Here is a 19679-nt window from a genome sequence, read left to right as displayed (position 1 = left end):
ACAACTGATGTGTTTCAATGAAAAATTACCACATGGTATGACTCTCTTCTTTGAAAGCTAATCTTCTATATTTTGCCCTTCAGAAGTGCTTGTCTGGTGACAGACACAACACAGTGGTAAAAGGCATGATACTACACTCTTTTTTCAGAGTTCAGCTAATAAACTGTGCCCACTGGCAAGAGGGTATATCTTGATACAGTTGCTGGAGGAGGAAACTTGGTATCACTGTCAAACTTCTCAACATTTTTTCATATATCTTTAAAAACTTTAAGTAACTTTAATCTTAAGTAAATGTGACTTCCCCAGGGGTGGAGACTGGTTATGAGGGGTGACTCCAACTGAGTTTGCTGTGCTTACTGTGAGTGAGTGAGTGAGTGAGTGAGTGAGTGAGTGAGTGGATGGGTGCTTCCACCATTCTCTTATTTTGTGGTTTGAACATATTTTGTATATAAAAAAGGCTCATTTACAGCCCCTTATGATGGGCTGAAGGAGTACTCCAAACAGATGGTTTTCCAAGGTCTTGTCCAGGCCTAGTTCCTCATCTTTTACTGTATGAAAAGCTGTCATGACATCTCCTGAAGAAACCTGCAGAAGAAATGCTGGCCTGGTTCCCACATGGCCAGGCTCCCAAGTGTGACACTAAAGGTCAGTGGTTCACTCCTGCAGAATCCCAGTCCTTTTCTGCATTCGTTTTCCTCCTCTTCCCAGTCGTCTAATCTGATAAATCGTGTGGGGAGAGGCAAGAGAGGGAGGGGGAGGAGTAGATGATGTAACCTCCGCTCTGGCAAAGTTACGAGACAACACTGTGGTGCCTGCAGCTCACAGTCGTTTTATGGTGGGTACTGCTGGGAGACTGAATTGTGCTTCAGAGGCATGAAGATCCACCACATCTGTGTGAGACCCAGCAGATGATGCACTCACCTCACTTGAGGAGAAGAAAGATGAGCACAGCATCTGCTTAATGACACGTGGCCTTTGCAGCTTCTTGTTTTGCTGCCTGCCACATGCACTCAGACCAAGAGGAGCAGCGTCTGGAGCAGCGTCTGCATGCTGGGGACACCCTTGAAGAAAGAGAGGTGTGAAGCCAGTTGCAGTGCTAGGGTAAGTCTATTCCTGCTTCCTGGGTTTTCCTATTCATTACAGGCTGTTTGTCCAGGGGAAACAAAGGAAGTGGCTTGGAGCAAGATGGAATACACATGGATTGTTTGAGGGCATGTAACTGTATGAAATCCCTGCTGGTTTGACTCTGTGCCATCTGATAATCTCTGACTAATCTCTGTGCTAGCAGATTCTGCCCGGATTATAAGGGTGTGTGTCTCCGTGTCAAGGTGCATATGAGACATACTTGTGCTGAGAATCTCCAGATAGAGAAACACACCAAAAAGGGGGTTGACTGCAGGAGATGAATTTGTGCAAGTATGCTTCTGTCACTGACACAGTGCTGTGTGTGCAGCTGCACATCAGGCTGTGAGGTCTGCAGACAGGGAGGTGTAGGTATGGTAAATTTTGTTGCTTGTTACACTTCACCAGGGTATATCTCTATACATCTGGGATACAGAAGAGCTTTGTTAGTTTTAACAGGTTTTATCCAGATGTGCAAAGTCACAAGTACAGTTGGTAAACAGTGCATTTGTATTTCCAGTCTAGCAATATGGTCTGGGTATTAAGAAACTCTTTATATTCACAAGGCTCCTTAAAGCACATTTATACCAGTATAAGAGGCTTTATATTAGGCTACCGTTTTCCCTGTACACAAGATATTGTGCTGCAGGGACTCAGTGGGCACAGGAGAGCAGGGGACAGATCCAAAGGAGGCATGGGTAGTCTTATATTCAGCAGCCTATGAGAAGTCAAAAGAGAAAATGTGCTTTTCTCAGTACCAGGAGAAGTTGAAACTGAGAGGCAGCTGGTCCTGTGTATTTGCTAATGGAGAGAACTAGGGCAGATAACACAAGCTGTTGAAAGTAACTGTGGTAGAGTGTTTTCTAGGTGACTTCCAAATGCCATTGGAAAGATCTCCATGCTAAAAGAAAGAAGGGAAGAGGAGAAGCATCATAAGATAAATGAGTATTCTAATTTAATATACTATATTATAGAATATAATATAAGAAAAGGCAAAACAAATTTAATGTATAAACTGGGCCCCAGAAAGCTGAACAACCAACATAGCTCACTTAACATCTCTGAAGTTACAGCAGTACAGAATGAATCCTAAACTGCATGCTAGGATTGTGAGTATCCAAGAATGCCTGCAGAGGATGCAGTTATGCCACCTGGTGTGTTTCCTTCCATGAATGTTGTGCCTACACTGCTTCAGGAAAAATACCACACAATAGATTTCCCAACATGGTACACAGAGCTCCTGGCTCTGGTATTTTGCAGGCAGCTACTCAAAGTATTTTTAGAGATGAAGCTTCAAGAAAATATTAAAATTTTGGAATAGAATTTAAAGAACTGATAATTATGGGAGATTCTAACCCTTCCTTATTTAGACATGACTCTAATCCTGGTCCAAAATTTTAGTTTCTACAGAGACTAAATTATTTTCCTGAGCCTTTGTCTAAAGAGCCTACTTATTCAAGACTTGGTCAAGGCTAGGATAAGTGGGCCTGATATGATTCTGAGGATTCTAATTTTAATTTGTTTCCAGAACTTATGATTGCTTCAATTTGGCAGAAAACTCAGGAATTCTACAACTGGGTCCTTGAAAGTGGAGGTAGGTAAAGATACTGCCTTAAATAAGAATTTACACATAAATCTCATGATCATGAAGAGCAAACTTAGAAGGAACATGATCCTCATATGATCCCACATTTTTTTCACTAGGCACATTTTCATTTTTTCTTCTTCAGTGATCAAGAACTTACCTTTAAGTCTTGAAATATATTTCAGGGACATTCCAGCTAGATCACAATAAGGAATGAAGGAATGATGATTTCTCTTGCCCATAGTTGAAAACTCTCAGCAGCTTTCTGTTCAATGTACAATGGGCTCTGATAGGTCAATGAGCAGTATGTATGAACAGGTTTGTTTGTTGAGGCTGGAATATCAAAGAAAGTGAACTTTTTAAAATGCATATTCTTCTTGTTGCTGCTACCCGCAACATCACCAGGCCGCCCACATGGATCACTCAGCCCACCCCCGTTGAGGGGATGAGACCACTGCATACTAGTATGGATGATGCTTTATTCCAGCTAACTGTTTACACCATGCACTTTTTTCTGCTAACAAAAGCACCTCCTTTCACTCCACTCCATGTGTGCCTTTTCTGTACACTCCACCTTTTGCGTTACAGCCTGAGATCTTCCGGATGCCTACAACACTTGTGTCATAGGAAAGCTTAGTAGGCCAAGGAGTTAATACTTAGAGATTTAAACCCTTTGTGATGCCAGTAAAACGTATTATTAAATGAAATACTGACAGAAACCACTCCTCAGTGTTTGAGATTTGACATTTTGCAGTTAGGAGACTTCAGATCTTGGATAGCTAGAGGTTCTGTCCGCCTAGCTTGATCCCACAGGGACCAAGTTGAAACCCTGGATGTAAGGAAAAGTCGTAAAACAGCATGAAGGTAGAATGGCAGGCTTGCATGGGGGCTTTGACAGGAGAAAGATGTGGGGCCTAGTGCTCAGGCTGTAAATGTTTCAGGATTTGAACTTCAGAAGAGAGTCTAAATTGAGATTTGGGACTGTTAAATCCAGAAGTGGAATATCAAGGAGCTCTTGACACAGCCTATAACAGGAATAATGAAGAACTGGGAGGTGAGGAAGGGATGGGGATTAACAGAATCATAAGGATAGGAGTGGCATTTGAAAAAAAAAAATACCCTGAGGTCCCTGGGCTCGTCAGTGAGCCAAGGACTAAAATTCAATACAGGACTGCTGCAAGATTGCAAGGACTAGGACAGTGAGAGAGGTCTGCTGCTTGTAACTGGCAGATAAGGAAGCAAAGGAAGATGCTGAGGGAGTTTAGCAGAGCAGTGATCACACTGGGAACAGGAGAGCAAAGCATTAATGGCTACTGGGACTTTTTTGCAGATATAATATTCCCTACACTTCTGTGTGTCAGGGATGAAGCAGGATTAGGAGGAGGTGGCACAATCGAAAACCTGTTGAGCTTCCCTATACTGTAGGACTGAAGAGCAGTTTTATCAGGGACTATTTTCCAGTGAAATGGCATGCTTTTAAGAGAGTCCACACTATAAGTAGATATAAAAAAGGAGTGCACAACTTTGGATGTCCTGAGTATTGTGGGGGCAGGAAGGAAATAGCACCAGTGATTGTAAGAATTTTTTTATTTATCTGTAAGGATTTATACACCTAAAGAGACAGGAGCTGTTTGGTTTGTTCTGTGTGCCTCTGCTGCATGTGATTTAAACTACTTCTTTTGCCCACAGTCTTGTAGTCTGTGGGGAGGGCTTCAACTCATGACAGGAAAGGTTTTTTCACTCCTGTGCTGCAGAATGCTGGTGGTCAGCAGAGCAGTCTTCTGTTACTAGACCCAACCTAGATGTCACACTAAAGGCTTTTAGCAGTCTGGCACATGGAGCTCCAGGATAGGAGGACTGTGGTGCTGCTTTGTGCAGACACTTGAGATACCAATTCTCTTTTTGGCAGAGAGCACAACACAGAGAGCATGCTAAAGGGAAGTAATTAAGTGTATCTACCATACAGCATATGGGATGTGCCAGCTTTGGCTGTGTGTTTTGCTTTTCAGATCCAAGGACAGACTCATGGCCCTTGGTCCACTCTCCACTTCCAGTCACACTTCTCTTTGCCTCCTACCTCTTTACTGTGGCATTAGGGCCCATCTACATGCGTCAGCAGAAGCCGCTGAAGCTGCGAGGCCTGCTGATTGCCTACAATCTAGCCATGATGGCATTATCAAGCTACATGTTTTATGAGGTGAGGCGACAGGCTTGGCTAGTAGGTAAGGATCTATGAAGTATTTGAAATCCAGAGCCATTTCAACAGCTTTTGCTGATGAACTCTAATGAAGGGAGTGGGGTCCGACTTTAATGTGTCTATTTTTAATCACAAGCAAAGCAGTATTCCTCTGTTGAATGTGTTACTTCCAAGGCATACCTCATTTCTCCTATTTCTCAATCTTCCTCTCATTCATGAAATTAGCATTGACAGGTTCCTGATTGAACAAGTTGAAAGTTGGCACAGAGCATATAGAGGACGTGAAACCTCCTCATTTTGTCTCAGGTCTGTTTGATGAGGGATCCATCTCCTCTGAGAATGAGAACTGCTTTTCCAGACTTATGTGGTCCTCTCCAAGTGTGTCAAGCACACTGCAGCTTTCTGCTGCTGACAGTAATGATGACATTTTTTTCTGACTGTTCTCAATGCATAAGTACTTCTACAAGCTTTAAATTTGCCCTTTTAGTTTATAATACGTTACCTTAAGTTAAAGAAAAATGCCTTTTTTTTTTTTTTGAGCAAACACTGTTCAGTCTGAGGATAGGTAGGAAAACTGCTTGTCTATGCTTGATTGTTCAGTTACATTGGCAGTCCAATCTGGACTTCCCAATTATAAGGCAAATGTAACCAGACAAAATAAAACAGCATCCAAATGAAAACAGTGTGTTTGCAGAGAAATTCTGAAGCCCAGAATCCACCATTTCCACTGAAGTAGCACTCCAGTGATTTATTAAAGAGTTACAAATACATCCAGACTGACTTTTTCTTTTCAGAGTCCAACAAGGATGTTAAGTACTTTGTTTTAGGCTTTGACTATTTGCTCAGCTGTATAAACTACATGGATTTTCTATCTACTAGATTGAGGCCCCATTACCTTAACATTAATATGCACATATCTTTGGAATAGATTGCACTGAACAGAAAATGGATCTTTTTTTTCTTTTCTTTTGTTTCAGTTTCTGGTAACTTCAGTGTTGGACAACTATAGCTACCTATGCCAGCCAGTGGATTACAGCCAAAGTGAACTAGGAATGAGGGTACATTTCTATACAAAGCTTGCCTTAAGCCCTGCTCCTCCTGTGGGTATGCAGATTGTTTTGCTCATAAATAGCACCCTACATGCCTAAAGGGGCTTTCATTGCAGTTTGTTGCTTGTAAATGTATTTCACTAAATTCTCTGCTTGAACAGATTAACTTTGTTTTAGATCTGTACAAATGAATCATCATTAATCTCAGTCAACAAAACCATCTAAGTTCCCTCTTTTATCACTGGAGAGAGGGTGATCCTACCATCTGAAGATAGGTGCCTAGTATAGATATTGCAAATTACCTCTAAAATATATGTGGCTCTTTCTATTGACTGGATAAGGATTCTAGGTGGTCAATATCAACAAGAGAGCTAATTTTTATATCCTCAACTTTGCATTATGTAAATCTTACTCAGCATTTGTTTTAGCAGAGAGATTTGGCTAAAATTATTTGTTGTTTCATCTTAACAGCAGGGGTTGGGTCTCACCTGCTTCAGCTTTTCAAAATGCTGTATGAGGTTTTTTTCTGTTTGAATTCAGATCAGCTATGCTTGGCTCTGAACAGATGCAGGCATGTACATTATCTTTTCAGTTTTTCATATACTTGCTGTCAGGCTAGAAACAAATTCTGAGCAGCTCACCTTTGCCTCATCAAAAAGCAAGCAACTTATCAAACTGACCATCTGATCAGCCAAAGCGACCCTGAATTCTTTTCCTCCCTCAGATCAACAACAACAACAACAAAGTAACAGCCATAAAAGATCCCCTTACTTTTTCTTCTTTGCTGTTGATCCCAAGTGGGCAGCATTCACTTAGTGCATAATTGGAAGTCTCAGGCAGTGAGACTGAGCAGTGACTGTGATCCGAAGTCTAACAGCGTTTCCTTTGCTGCCCAGCAGATGGCAAGAGTGTGTTGGTGGTTCTTCTTCTCCAAAGTCATCGAGTTGCTTGATACGGTAAGGAGGGCTGGGCTCGGCTCCATTACGGGACTCTTTGTGCTGTAAATAAATCACTTCCTCGCCAGAAAGGGGCGTGATGCCAAAAGGCAGTGTCCTCAGTTGATCCTGTATTGATTTGGTTGATGCTTTTCAGTAAATGCTGTTTTCATGTGTTCTGCTCAGCATGTTTGTGGGAATAAGTCTTGTACAGTTAAAGAAGAGGGCTTAGTTTCAGTGTGCTGGTTTTTCACACCGTTTGGCCTGCAAGACTCCAGCACTTGCCACAGGATATCAATACTACTAGGCTTCCACAAAAGCTCCTTTCCAGTACAAAAGAATTACTGCTGTGCAGTTTGCCTGTCTATCCCAATGTCTGCACATATTCCCTATCCAGCACCCTTCTGGCGTGTGGGCATTCCCTCCTAGCCACAGTGCTTCAACTTGGCAACTGGTCCCACAAAATCTTATCTGATTAAGTTGATTAAGGCTGCCAGACAAGATCTGCCAGTTGCTTGTCTGGCTGAACAGTAAAGAAACTGTAGATGTGCAAGTATGCATCCTGATATTTTTGCTGCCACAGATTATCCCAAAGTTGTGACTTAAATGTTCATGTCTCATGTGAAATTGAAAGCTCACCTGAAGACAGTACCATTTTATAGCTTATGTCCAAGTCTTCTCCTATATTAAAAATATTTGATGTAACTAACAAGGGAATTCCATCTCTCTGTCTGGTCAGCAACAGTAAGCTGTATCCTAACCTAAGACTTTGTATTCTAGTGTTCTTTGGGGTACAAGTTTCCAATACACAGTTTGAAAAGTGAATCAGGATGGGGAGCACTCGTAGGCATATTGATCAATTTTCTGTATGTTTTCCTTATCAACAAAACCAACTTTTTGTCAGTCCTGAGTCCCTGAAAAGCAGATTCACTTTTGTACATGTGTGTGTATGTGCATGCTAAATACAGTGACCTGACACATATTCATCTGCCAAAATCATACTCTTTACTAATGCAAATTACAGAAGAGTCTGGACATTCAACACAGCACTTTTTCTATGGATCATTCTCTGGTACCAGTAAACGTCTGACCTATATCCTGAAAAGGACCAGACCCAGCAGCTGCAAATCAGATGGAAGCTCAGCCGGAGACTCAGATTTGCCCTCTTTGGACCTTGCAATCAGAATCCAAAAGCAAAAATAGCTGAGACTCTGTGGAAGAAATTCTACCCTCCAGTTCTTCCTCATTGCATATAGTATAACATCTATTGCATGTGTTGAGTTTCACAAGTTTTTATCCACAGCACGGGAAATGAGTTTAGAAGATTTTGAATCATAATTAACTATTCTTACTACCTTTTTGTAAAATCTAAGCATATCAACTCAATATTTTCCTTTGTCTGGTTTCTTTCAGGTTTTCTTCATTCTGCGCAAGAAACAAGAACAAGTGACTTTTCTGCACGTGTACCATCATGGCACTATGCTGTTCAACTGGTGGTCAGGGGTCAAATATGTGCCTGGAGGACAAGGTATGCTTCTGCAGACATCTATGTTTCAGTTTTTCTTGTGCTGTGGAGATAGCAGAAACGGTACAGCTGAGCTGACCAGCAGGTAGGAAACTCACCTATTTCTAAAGGTGTGAGAAGTACATGTGTTTCAGTTAATACCATCTGCTCGGCTCTCCAGGCTATTTAGACTGCAATATTCACTGCCTCATCCAGAATGAGAGTGTGCCAATCATTCCTTGTCTAAACAGAAACAATAACATCCTATACAAGATCTATTTCTGTCTCCATCCAGACCGGCAATCTCTTGGTCCCCATTCAGCTGGGTCTGGTGTGGAAGCCCAGGTTCTGACTCTCCTGCTCTAACTGTGTCTAGTCTAGTCCTCACACCCATTCTGGTCTGTATTCAGACCGCTTCTCCATTTTAGTCTACCAAGGAGAAACATCTGAAGCTAACAGAGAATTCTATAACCCTATCATAGATCCTATACAAGATTCTGAGGTATTTCCTTTTGGAAAACCATTTTGACTACATGGCCTTGACACAAGAACTGTGTGAAAAGCTTAGGTCAGAAGATCAAGAATTCTCTGTTCTGCCATTGAAGCTCCTCTCTGTCTCTGAACACTAGATATGGGATGAATATCTGCTGAAAGTAGAAGAAAGAATATGACATGCTTCCTAGGCAGAATCTGGATAGAAGGATCATGCATAGGGGTGGTAGGATGTATCATTATAGTGGCTGTGAGCTCACCACAGGGTTAGTTTTGAATGGTTTGGGTGTCTTGCTCATCCTGATTTCTTTATTCCTCAGCCTTCTTTATTGGGATGCTAAACTCCTTTGTACACATCTTCATGTACGGCTATTATGCCCTTGCCAGCCTGGGACCACGGATGCACCATTACCTATGGTGGAAGCGTTACCTAACCATCATGCAGCTGGTAACTAATTCCCAGTGTTCCTTTCTGTATTTCCATGTCTCAGGTGCAATGATCTCTGATGTTCGTCTCTGTCCCCTCACTGGTTCAAGTCTTTCTGTTTGCTGTCTAAGAAAATCACCATGTCCTTAAATGTCCTCTATAGATACCACTGTGAGAAGTGAATTGATTGGTGACTTGCTTTGAATGGTATTTTCAGAAAACTAGCAAGAGGCCTTCAATAATAACTAGCAATTAGATTTCTCCCTTTTCTGTTGTATATGGTAACTGTTTCCCCTCTGGAGCCCTGAAAACACAGCTTGATTTTTAGAGGTGTTGGACAGTAACTTGGGGAAACTTTGGATTCTTGGTAGGGCAGGGGACTGGGTAGCCTTCATTTTGTTTCTTCAAAAAGGATGAGTATGTCTAACTGCAAGTAGAGGCAAGTTAAAGAAAAATTAGTGAGTTTTGCTCTTTCTCTAGAGAATCCCTTTGAATTTTCATTCCCTCATCTCTGAAGAGGTAACAAATCCTGACAACCCTGTGGTATTTCAAAGACATAAAAGCAATATCCCAGATAAGGACATTGATTATAGTTAAAGATGTGGGAGAGTTAATTCCACACAAAGAGAGGTTATGCAAACAGAGGTTATGCAGTTACCAGAGCAGAGGAAGAAGAGCTAGGATATATGTAAAATAGTGACACACTGAAGGTTGATCCGGAATTCTTATTTATCCTGAATGGCGAAAGCAGAACAAAAAAGCATTGCATGCAATGAAATGGTACTTGTAATGAAAAACATATCACAGGAAATCAAGTTTTACTTAACGTCCTCGACCAATGATGCAGAGAAGGCCAAAGTACTGAATGCCTTCTTTGCTTCAGTCTTTATTGCCAAGGCCAGCCCTCAGGAAGCCCAGTTCGGCAAGGATAGTAGGATGGCCAGGACAGCAGAGGCCTTGCCCTGGGTGGAAGAGGAAGAGGTTAAAGACTTGTTGACCAAGCTTAAGGCTCATAAGTCAACAGGTCTTGATGGGATACATTCTAGAGTGCTGAGGGAGCTGGCTGATGTGATTGCTAAGCCTCTCTCCATCATTTTTCAACAATCATGGAGGACGGGCAAGGTGCCTGGGAACTGGAGAAAGGCCAATGTCATTCCAGTCTTCAAAAAGGGTAGGAAGGATGACCCAAGAAGCTACAGGCCTGTCAGCCTCACCTCCATCCCTGGAAAGGTGATGGAACAGCTCATCCTGAATGTTATCACTGAACATATGAAGGAAAAGATGGTTATCAGGGGGAGTCAACATGGCTTCACCAAGGGGAAATCCTCTTCGACCAACCTGATAGCCTTCTATGAGAGTATAACTGCCTGACTAGATGAGGGGAGAGCAATGAATGTCATCTACCTTGACTTCAGCAAGGCTTTTGACACTGTCTCCCATAACATCCTCATCAGAAAGCTCAAACAGTGTGGCTTGGATGAGTGGACAGTGAGGTGCGTCGAGAACTGGCCGAATGACAGAGCCCAGAGGGGCTCTGTGTCTGTGGCAATGACACAGAATCGAGTTGGAGGCCTGTGGCCAGTGGAGTTCCACAGGGATCGGTTGTGAGGCCAGTCTTGTTCAACATCTTCATCAATGACCTGGATGAGGGGACAGAGTGTACCCTCAGCAAGGACACAGTTGACACCAAAGTGGGAGGACTGGCTGATTCCCCAAAACATTGTGCTGCCATTCAGAGGGATCTTGACTGGCTTGAGAGTTGGGCAGAGAAGAACCTCATGAGGTTCAACAAGGACAAGTGCAGAGTCCTGCATCTGGGAAGGAACAACCCCATGCACCAGTACAGGCTGGGAATCCATGCCCTCATGGCCAAGAAGGCCAATGGCATCCTGAGATGCATCAAGAAGAGTGTGACTAGCAGGTCAAGGGAGGTTCTTCTCCCCCTCTACTCTGCCCTGGTGAGGCCTCATCTGGAGTCCTGTGTCCAGTTCTGGGCTCCTCAGCTCAAGAGGGATAGAGAACTTCTGGAGAGAGTCCAGCGCAGGGCCACCAAGATGATCAGGCCACTGGAACATCTTACATATGAGGAAAGGCTGTGGGAACTGGGACTGTTTAGTCTAGAGAAGAGGAGATTGAGGGGAGATCTAATTAACATTTACAAATAACTAAATAGTGGGTTTCAGGAGATCGGGACATTCCTTTTTTCTGTAGTAGCTAGCAACAGGACAAGGGGTAAAGGAATGAAGCTGGAACACAAAAAGTTCCACTTAAATATAAGAAAAAGCTATTTCACCATGAGGATGAGGGAGCAGTGGAACAGGCTGCCCAGAGGAGTTGTGGAGTCTCCTTCCTTGGAGGTCTTCAAGACCCACCTGGACATGTTCCTATGCAACGTGATCTAGGTGAACCTGCTTCTGCAGGGGAGTTGGACTAGATGATCTCTAAAGGTCCCTTCCAACCCTACCGTTCCTTGATTTTTGGTAGATAGAACTCATTGCTTCAAAGTATTGAGAGAGGTGACTCAGCAAAATGTTTTTTTAAGAAAACGATTTGTGTTTAAACAAAAAAAAAAGTAGCACCTGTAGGTCCTCTCTGTAAGTTAAAATGCAAATAAAAATAATTATGGATATAAGAATCAGATTACCATTGGGGAAGACAAGTCTATCCCCTTTTTTTTCCATATTCCAAGATCTCAGTTACTGGCCGATGGTAGAGAAGTGGCACAAAGACTGTGGTCGGCTCCCAGGCAGCAGAGGTTGCTCCCTGCAGCAGTGGGCAAGCCTCAATGTTTAGTGGACATCTGACACCCTTTCATTCTGGGAAAACAGTGCTGGGCCTGAAACACAAATTTTTCATTGATGTCAGGAGAGGCAAGTGGATGATCCTCTGGGTGAAGGATGCTACTAGTGTGTTGTGATACTCTGTATGTTGGTCCTAATGATCAATTGAGGTATGTCTCATGTAGGTTCCCTAATCTGGCTGCTTCTTTTTTTTCCTCCTTTTCCAGTGCCAGTTTCTGGCCATTGCCATTCATTCTTCCTACAACCTCTTCACAGAATGCCCATTCCCCGATGGCTTCAACGCTGCAGTCTTCCTCTACATTCTCAGCCTCATTGCTCTCTTCCTACACTTCTACTATCGGACCTACATTAGGGGAAAGAGGGAGAAGCTAACTTAAAGAAAATCAGAGGAGAGTGAGCACAGTCTGATGAACTTGCACATTCTCTGCTGCTTCTGATGATTGCATGAAGAAAACGTATTTGGGGAATGTGCACAAGGCTCTTTTGTGCAGACTCACAGTTGCTTTCAAATAAGTTAGGAAGAAAAATAGAATGACATAAACTCAGGGACTGAGGTGTAGAGAAGCACACAAATGAAACTGATACAAAGCCAAGCCAAGTAGTAATTGACATAGCAGTCTTTGTGAAACTAACACCAGAAGATCTCTTCCTTTTCTTCTATCTGTTTGCTCAGTTTCAAGGTCCAGCAGCCAGCCATAGCTAATTTTGTAGTCTGTAGAGGGTTTCTTTGCATTTATAAGATTATCTTAGAGTAATAATTCTAGATCTGAAGGCTAGTCCAGTTCAGTTGGGGTCTGGTACCTTCAGCCTTAAAGCAGTGGCAAGGTAACAGCAGCAGCCAGGAACTCACTGTGACTGCAGAATGCTCTCACCTGTACACTGCATCCCAGACTTTCCTATTAAAGAAGGTCCCACTAGGACTGAGGTGAATTACAGCTATATGGCTCTGATGGTTTAACTTTATATAAGCACAAGCATGAAGTAAATTGCACATCACACCATCCAGTTGGACAGAGATCTTTGTTCTTTTGCTGTTCTGAAGCTAAATAAGGCATTATTAGCACTTTCACCTGAAGTAAGAAATGAATGCAATGAGATTCACAATGTATCATTTTCTAGAATGCTTATTTGCCTTTGGTTTGTCTCATAACAGCAGAGAACTTTTAAGTCTACTTAGCATTGCTCCTTATAGAAGTCATATGTTTTAATAGAAATACTGTCTTGAGATTTCTTATTCGTAACTTCTTTTTCTCCAGTCTGTTATCATTATTATTTTTTTTTAATTTTGCTTCTTATCAAAGATAAAAAGTTTTACGCCACCACAAGCAACGACCTCCATTACCTAATTGCACAGATATTAATATAAAATGTATAAAGTCAATTCATTGGCTAGTGCAAAGCTGCATAGCTCCACTGACTTTAGAACATCACTTAGTGACTTCTTTTTTCATTCCTGAATCGATTACAACTACAATTTGGCACTTATATTAATCTGCTGACAGTTAAATACTATTAAAGTTTTGATGTAGTAGTGCTTTGAAAGCCCTAAATTCAGATTTTAGACTGCAAAGTGGTTTACTTATTGCATTCTGCTGTGTTGATTAAAACAAATATTATGGAGAGGTGATTTTTTCACAGTTGAAACACAAAGCTCTTCAAGGAGGGCATTAGAATTAGTAACATGGTACATTGTCGGTCCAAGTCAAATTCACATCAAATCTAAAGAAGTCTAACTCCTCTGGAAATGTCCAGAGGATTAGATGCTAGCCTGAACCTAGGAAACAGATGTACACCAAAAAAAAAAAAAAAAAAAAAAAGTATCCTCTTCACCAATCTAGAGTTTAGGAGCTATGCAAAATAAATGTGACTTGTTCATCATCAGTCTGTGTTCATCTGCCAAAGCTTTCCTTTAGCGACTATGTGCACATGTATAAGATAAATCAGTATTCTTCATTCCTTGCCCTCCCCCCCTTCACACACATACATCATTAATGTCATTCCATGGATTTAAGTAGTCTTCTGATTTTCACTGGTGAGTATGAAAAGCAAGCAGGTCTTATTTTACATCTATGGGCTGGTTTTTTTTCCTGACAAATATTTTTCCATAAAACTTACTACATAAATTGTACTGGTTTTCAGACTAGAATGCTACTTTTGTTAGAACTTTTAATAAGAAACTGGGTGGGTTCTCCATTCTTCCTTTTGTTTGGTAAGGCAGAAAGAAAAAAATCTGCTCTGTATCTAATACTGTATTAATGTTGAGGCTTTCCCCAGAGGCCTCTCCAGCATTGAAGACCTATTGCAAGTAAAGGTGTTTCATTAGTCCTATCCACTTAATAATTCACTTATGGCCCTGTCCTGCTTAAACCTTCAGTACATTTGTCCCCCTAGTTTCATGGTAGAGCATACTTTCCGGCAGCTGGCTAAACTATCTGTGCTCATAGAGAAATCTAATGAATTTAGCTCTTTTTTCCTGTACGTGAGGGGATCATGAGTAGGTCTCAATCTCAGTTTGCCCTTACATAAGCTTCTTCAGATTGCAGTTACTAATTTCAATGGCTACACTAATAATTTTATACCAGAGTAAGCATCAGATAGTTTTCCTTCATAGATTTTCCTTCATTGTCATAATTCATGACTAGTTAAAAATTAAAAATGAGGAGATTTGGATGAGATTACTCAATGTTTTTGCAAATGTACTCCTTTTTTAGAATACATAAATTTGAAAACATGACATTTAGCTTTTTTTAAGCAGCCTATGCAGCTTAATTTGTGTCTGTGTATGACACAGTTTACTGCAAGGGATTGAGTGGCCACATAGCTGGTAACAAAATACAAGAGGATGAATTTTCCACCTTGCAATTTGAAGTGACTGATCTCTTAAACAACACAACACTGTAACTATTTGGTTTAGACATGCAACTATCTATCTATTCCTGTCCCTCTTCTTCACAGCCTCAGTGGTCTGATCACGCACTCTTGAATTGGAAGATCTTTTTGCCAGCATGACTTCAATGGCCACAGAATGAAATGAAGTATTTTCAGTTGGGTGATAAGTAAGGATGAAGTTTGCCCAGAAACATCATACTTTGCATACAGAAATAGGTAATGGTGTGGAGTAGAGCCCCTACAAAAGCATTGCAAACAAAATTCACTAGCAGTGAAGGCAAAATTGCATAGGTATAGCTGAGTGGCTCTGCAGGTCTTGATTCTTTGCTCCCTCAAATTGCACTCACCTATCTTCATTCTTCTCTTTTAAGCCGGGTTATCACAGTTGGTACTGTTCACTTTGAGCATCCTATTGTCACAAGAGCAAAAATCTGAGAGTACATGCTTATGGAATTTAAAAGAGGATAAAGGCACAGAATGAGATTTCCCCTTTAAGATCAAATTAAAAGAATACACCACAATAATGCACTGTAAGTAAAAAATGATGGAAATTATAAATTGCAACTTTGGATGACTCATGCTGTCTGGCAGAATCCAAGTATTTGAAAGTGAATTGAAAATATCCTGTTGCAGCTGGATTTATCAAAACCTCTGGGCCAAATGCTGATACCATCAACATCAATGACAAAGCCTGCAGTTTTCATTGGGAAGAAGATGGCACAGCTGTGCAAAAAACAATGCATTCAGCAACATGGCTTGGTTTGCATGTGAGCAGACTAGAGTCTTATTCAAGCTTAGCAGATGACTTTTAAGGACACAGCTGTGTGCAAGTTCCCCTCTCCCCCCTTATAAAATGTGGCTCATTATATGTTCTTAGAGGAGTTTAAGTTCCCAAGATGTAAAGCATAATGTAAGTAGCCTGCTTAAATGAATAAACTTAATATCTGGTAGTGCTCAGCATCTTTCCCACTGTTCAAGTCAACGTAAATTATGGATGTTCTGATCAAGTTACTTTTGAGTTAACCAGACCATTTACTCAATGCTTACCTTCTCTCTGAAGATAAATGAGAGGGATTCTCATTTTAATCAAAACAAAATACAGAAAAGAAAATCAATTATTATTTAATGTTTTTTCCATCACTCTGTGATGGAAAGTTTCCAGAGGAACTTGGGCTTAAAATTGCAAACCAGAATAAAATGCAGGAACATGGTTGGGTTTTAATCATTGGATTTTTTTAATACTATCAGAAAATATGTTGGTGTGTGTTTTTTAAAAAAAGGTAAAGTAATTACTCTAAACAATTGATTAAGCAAAACCAGAATACAGTAGTTTTATACAATAAATAAAAATCTGTCGATACGGATGTAAACCACTTCCAAGCCAAACATTTAAAAAGATAAGCTGACCCTATATATAGAACAGCGTGAATTTGCTGAATTCATTAATGAATAACTTCATGGATTAGGGCTTGATAGATGGAGCTCACATCCAGATGCTCACTGTGATTTGTCAATGGCCTTGTACTTAATCCTCCTGAACAGGATATGCAAGTCTTTTCTCTGGGGTCTCCCTTGGGGACTGTAGCAGTCTCTCTCTCTCTGGCCTGAATCATCTAGGCACAGGATCAGGCTGCTGGGGAATTAAGGGAGTGGAGGAGGCATGGATTTGCCTTTAACCCCTTCAATTTCTTCTTAGATTCAGATGATTCCCTCGCCTTCTGCCATGATGGGTATGTTCTTTAGTCATAGCAAAGAAAAAATAAGAGACACTCATGTCATCCCATGAGGCATATTTGTGAAGTCCCTGAGCCCATAAAATGTGTCCAAGCAGACACGTGTAGTCCCATCACCACTGAGGGAGAGGGCTGTGGGCAGATCAAGCCTCTAGATGCTGGTGTATGTCTTTCCACATCTCAGCATTGTAATTTTATTCTGGTGAAGCTGCAGCTCCACAACCACTGTTAGCAATAGAGATGGCTCAAGAGGGAGTATTTGAAAACACTGGATGTCCCTAAGGTATCCTTAGTCAGTTATACCAGAGGATGTGCAGTGCATGTGTGTGTGTATGGGTAGATGAATGCAGCCTGTGCAGATGACCTCAATTTCTCATCCCTCACATGGGATGGGTCACTCATTTTGCTGTGGGCAAATGTCCCACTGAATGATAGTTCCGAGCAGCTACACTGCTGCCACTCCTCCTACATAATGGTGCCACTCATCAGCCCATGACGACTTGACTCAGACAGTTGCATCTCTCCAAGTACCCAAGAGTAGTAAGAGGCCAATGAAAAACAGAATACTGTGCAGGAGGGAGCTACACAAGGCTCATGGTGTACATGGTAACACAGATCTGAGCACAGGCAGGTAATATTCATGTCAGTGTCATGATGGCTGTACAAGGCATAAGGATATAATCTTCCTTTTCTCTCCATAAAGTGTTGATAAGGTAGCATTGTGGGTGCAGCCTGCCTTTAGGTGAAAAACAGAATCTCTAGGTTGGACGTTATTTTTTCTGCAAAGCTTGGATGAGCCTCTCATAGGTGCTAGCTGGCAGAGTAGGGAAACTCAAGATAATTGCATTTAAGTATCCCCTTGATGCTACCTGAGCAGGGGAGTCCCATTTACTAGCACCTTGACCAACCTATAAGAAAACCTGTAAATGAGGCTGTGGGATGCTGTGTGGACCAGGTTTGTGGTGAGGGAAGCAACATCCCAGTCACAGGGGTTGACAACAGGCATTGCTACGGATTAGAAGATCTAAGTGGCAGTGGGAGCTGGAGAGAATGGAAAGCTCTGGTATGGATGTGCTGGAGAGTAAGAGACTGGTTGCATATGTACATGTAGTCAGGGTATTTGCTAAAACACAAGTATGTGGAGAAAAAAATTCCTTGCCATCGAGTGCTTGGTTAAAACATTAGTAGTTATCTCAGCACGTGGTATGTCTCACTGTTCTGCATGTTATCCTTTCTCTACAATATCTTGGCTTTATGCTGGTAGGACTGCTCCTCAAGAAAATGTTCAGAGACTTTTTATCACACAAAAAAAATCAGGATGCTGAACAAGATTTACCCTTCAAAGTCAGTGCTTGGAGTAATATTTCTTCAACATCAACCTCATCATCCCTTTCTCCCCTCTTCCTCTGTACCCATATATATAGCTACCATATAGATTCTCAGAATTATTAAAGATGCAAAGAAAGTAGTTATATTCTACTCAAGCACTATACAGAGCAGCTGTATTTTCCTGCTGTATCAATAAATAATGTACATTTTCTTGGTAGGGTTTTCAGTAAGGCTTTCAGCAAGATGAATGTGGGCAAGTCTGTCTTTTTCTCTGCACTTTAGCATCATCCCATCTGCCTGCAAATTCAGCATGCAGCACAGTGTTTAGAAGGGGTAGAAACTTGGGATTTAATCAAAGGAGAATGTAAACTCAATGTAATTCTCTCCCAGGTGTCAGAGAAGTGCTGCTTTCCATTGTTGATGTAAGAACAGCAGGATAGGATACAATCATTTGAGAGGCAGGCCCTCAATGTATCTAGCTCCTGTCTGCTTTTTTCTGCTTTTAGTGGTGCCCCCCATCAGCCCCCCTGTGCTCTGCCCCCAGAAGGCTGTCCATCACAGTTTGGAGGATACTTACTGTGTACAGAAATTTTTGAAAGTGTCTCCAGGATTGAGAAGGGAAGTGTAGGAAGAGGGTTGAGAATTGATGGGGGCTTTTAAGAGGGATGCTTCAACTGATGGGGAGGGAGATGTCATGATTAACATGTGTATGTCCCTTTAGGGGGCTCGGGTTTGTTCTTGGAGCCTGTGGGGACTCATCTAATACAATGATAGGTCACAGCACGGTTTCAAGCAAAAGCAAAATGTTATCATGGTGGGAAGAAGTCCCTGCAAAGGGGTTTTGCAGATGGGGACAAAGGCATGCTGGAAAGTCACCTGTTATATATTGTGTTACTGGTTATATTCATATGCAGATGTAAGCACAGTTGAGTGCCTGTGACTGGCTCTGTGAAAGGGACATACTCAAGGAGCAAACTCCTAAGGTGTTTGTTTTGATAGCCAAGTGCCACAGCTCCTGGGGTGTAAGTTATTAATTTTGACTGGTATTGTCCCTGGAAGATATGTATGAACTTGTCTAGGGATGTTTCCTCTTGAAATAAATTATTTTTTCTGAGACAAGGTTCAGAGGGAAAATATCTTGTGTAAGAGGAGCTGATAGAGATGGAAAACCAGAAAAATTCTCGGGTGTGCAAGCCTTTCCTCTGGTTATAATCCCTGACATGCATTGATTACAGATTAGCCATTACTTATTTGAGTGTCCAGGTGTGGTGGGTTGATCCAATATACCAGGTATGCCTATACTTATTGAAGAGTTTGCTAGTCTGAAAGGGTATTCACATTTTGCAGGTTTGATACATTATTCCATTAAATAACTGCAAATCAAAGGACTGTTATTTTGAAATTTTGCTTCTAGGACTTGATCATCTAAGTAAAGTGGTCCTGCAAAGCAGATGAATGATTTTGTGCTCAGTTTTCAGGGGTAAATGACAGAACATGACTATGTCATGGGCAAATCATCACGTACAGTAACCACTTTATATAACAATGGGTTTCTATTTTGGCACTGTTTTAAATGTTTTAAACTTAAAATCTAATAATTTTAAATTAAGAGGTAA

At 41.4% G+C, this 19679-nt stretch overlaps 1 protein-coding gene across 1 annotated transcript; it reads left to right on the top strand.

The window, feature by feature from the left end:
- The first annotated feature begins 851 nt into the window (after positions 1 to 851).
- Positions 852 to 12896, top strand: LOC104563843 (elongation of very long chain fatty acids protein 4-like). Its single transcript, XM_061988808.1, has 8 exons — positions 852 to 1101; positions 2651 to 2716; positions 4717 to 4904; positions 5882 to 5962; positions 6853 to 6909; positions 8302 to 8416; positions 9205 to 9332; positions 12319 to 12896. Exons 2-8 carry the CDS (start codon positions 2656 to 2658, stop codon positions 12487 to 12489), a joined length of 801 nt encoding a protein of 266 aa, XP_061844792.1. The 5' UTR covers positions 852 to 1101; positions 2651 to 2655; the 3' UTR covers positions 12490 to 12896.
- The last annotated feature ends 6783 nt before the right edge of the window (positions 12897 to 19679 follow it).

This window comes from Colius striatus, chromosome 1 (assembly GCF_028858725.1).
Source record: "Colius striatus isolate bColStr4 chromosome 1, bColStr4.1.hap1, whole genome shotgun sequence".
In the NCBI taxonomy this organism is placed as follows: Eukaryota; Metazoa; Chordata; class Aves; order Coliiformes; family Coliidae; genus Colius; species Colius striatus.
Note: the sequence above shows the minus strand (reverse complement) of the source record. Positions and strands in the feature narration are given on the sequence as shown.

Coding starts and splice junctions, on each gene's coding strand:
- LOC104563843 (XM_061988808.1), top strand. CDS start 2,656: ATGATTGCTTCAATTTGGCAGAAAACTCAGGAATTCTACAACTGGGTC. Junction 2,717..4,716: donor CTGGGTCCTTGAAAGTGGAG/GTAGGTAAAGAT, acceptor TTTGCTTTTCAG/ATCCAAGGACAGACTCATGG. Junction 5,963..6,852: donor AAAGTGAACTAGGAATGAGG/GTACATTTCTAT, acceptor GCTGCCCAGCAG/ATGGCAAGAGTGTGTTGGTG.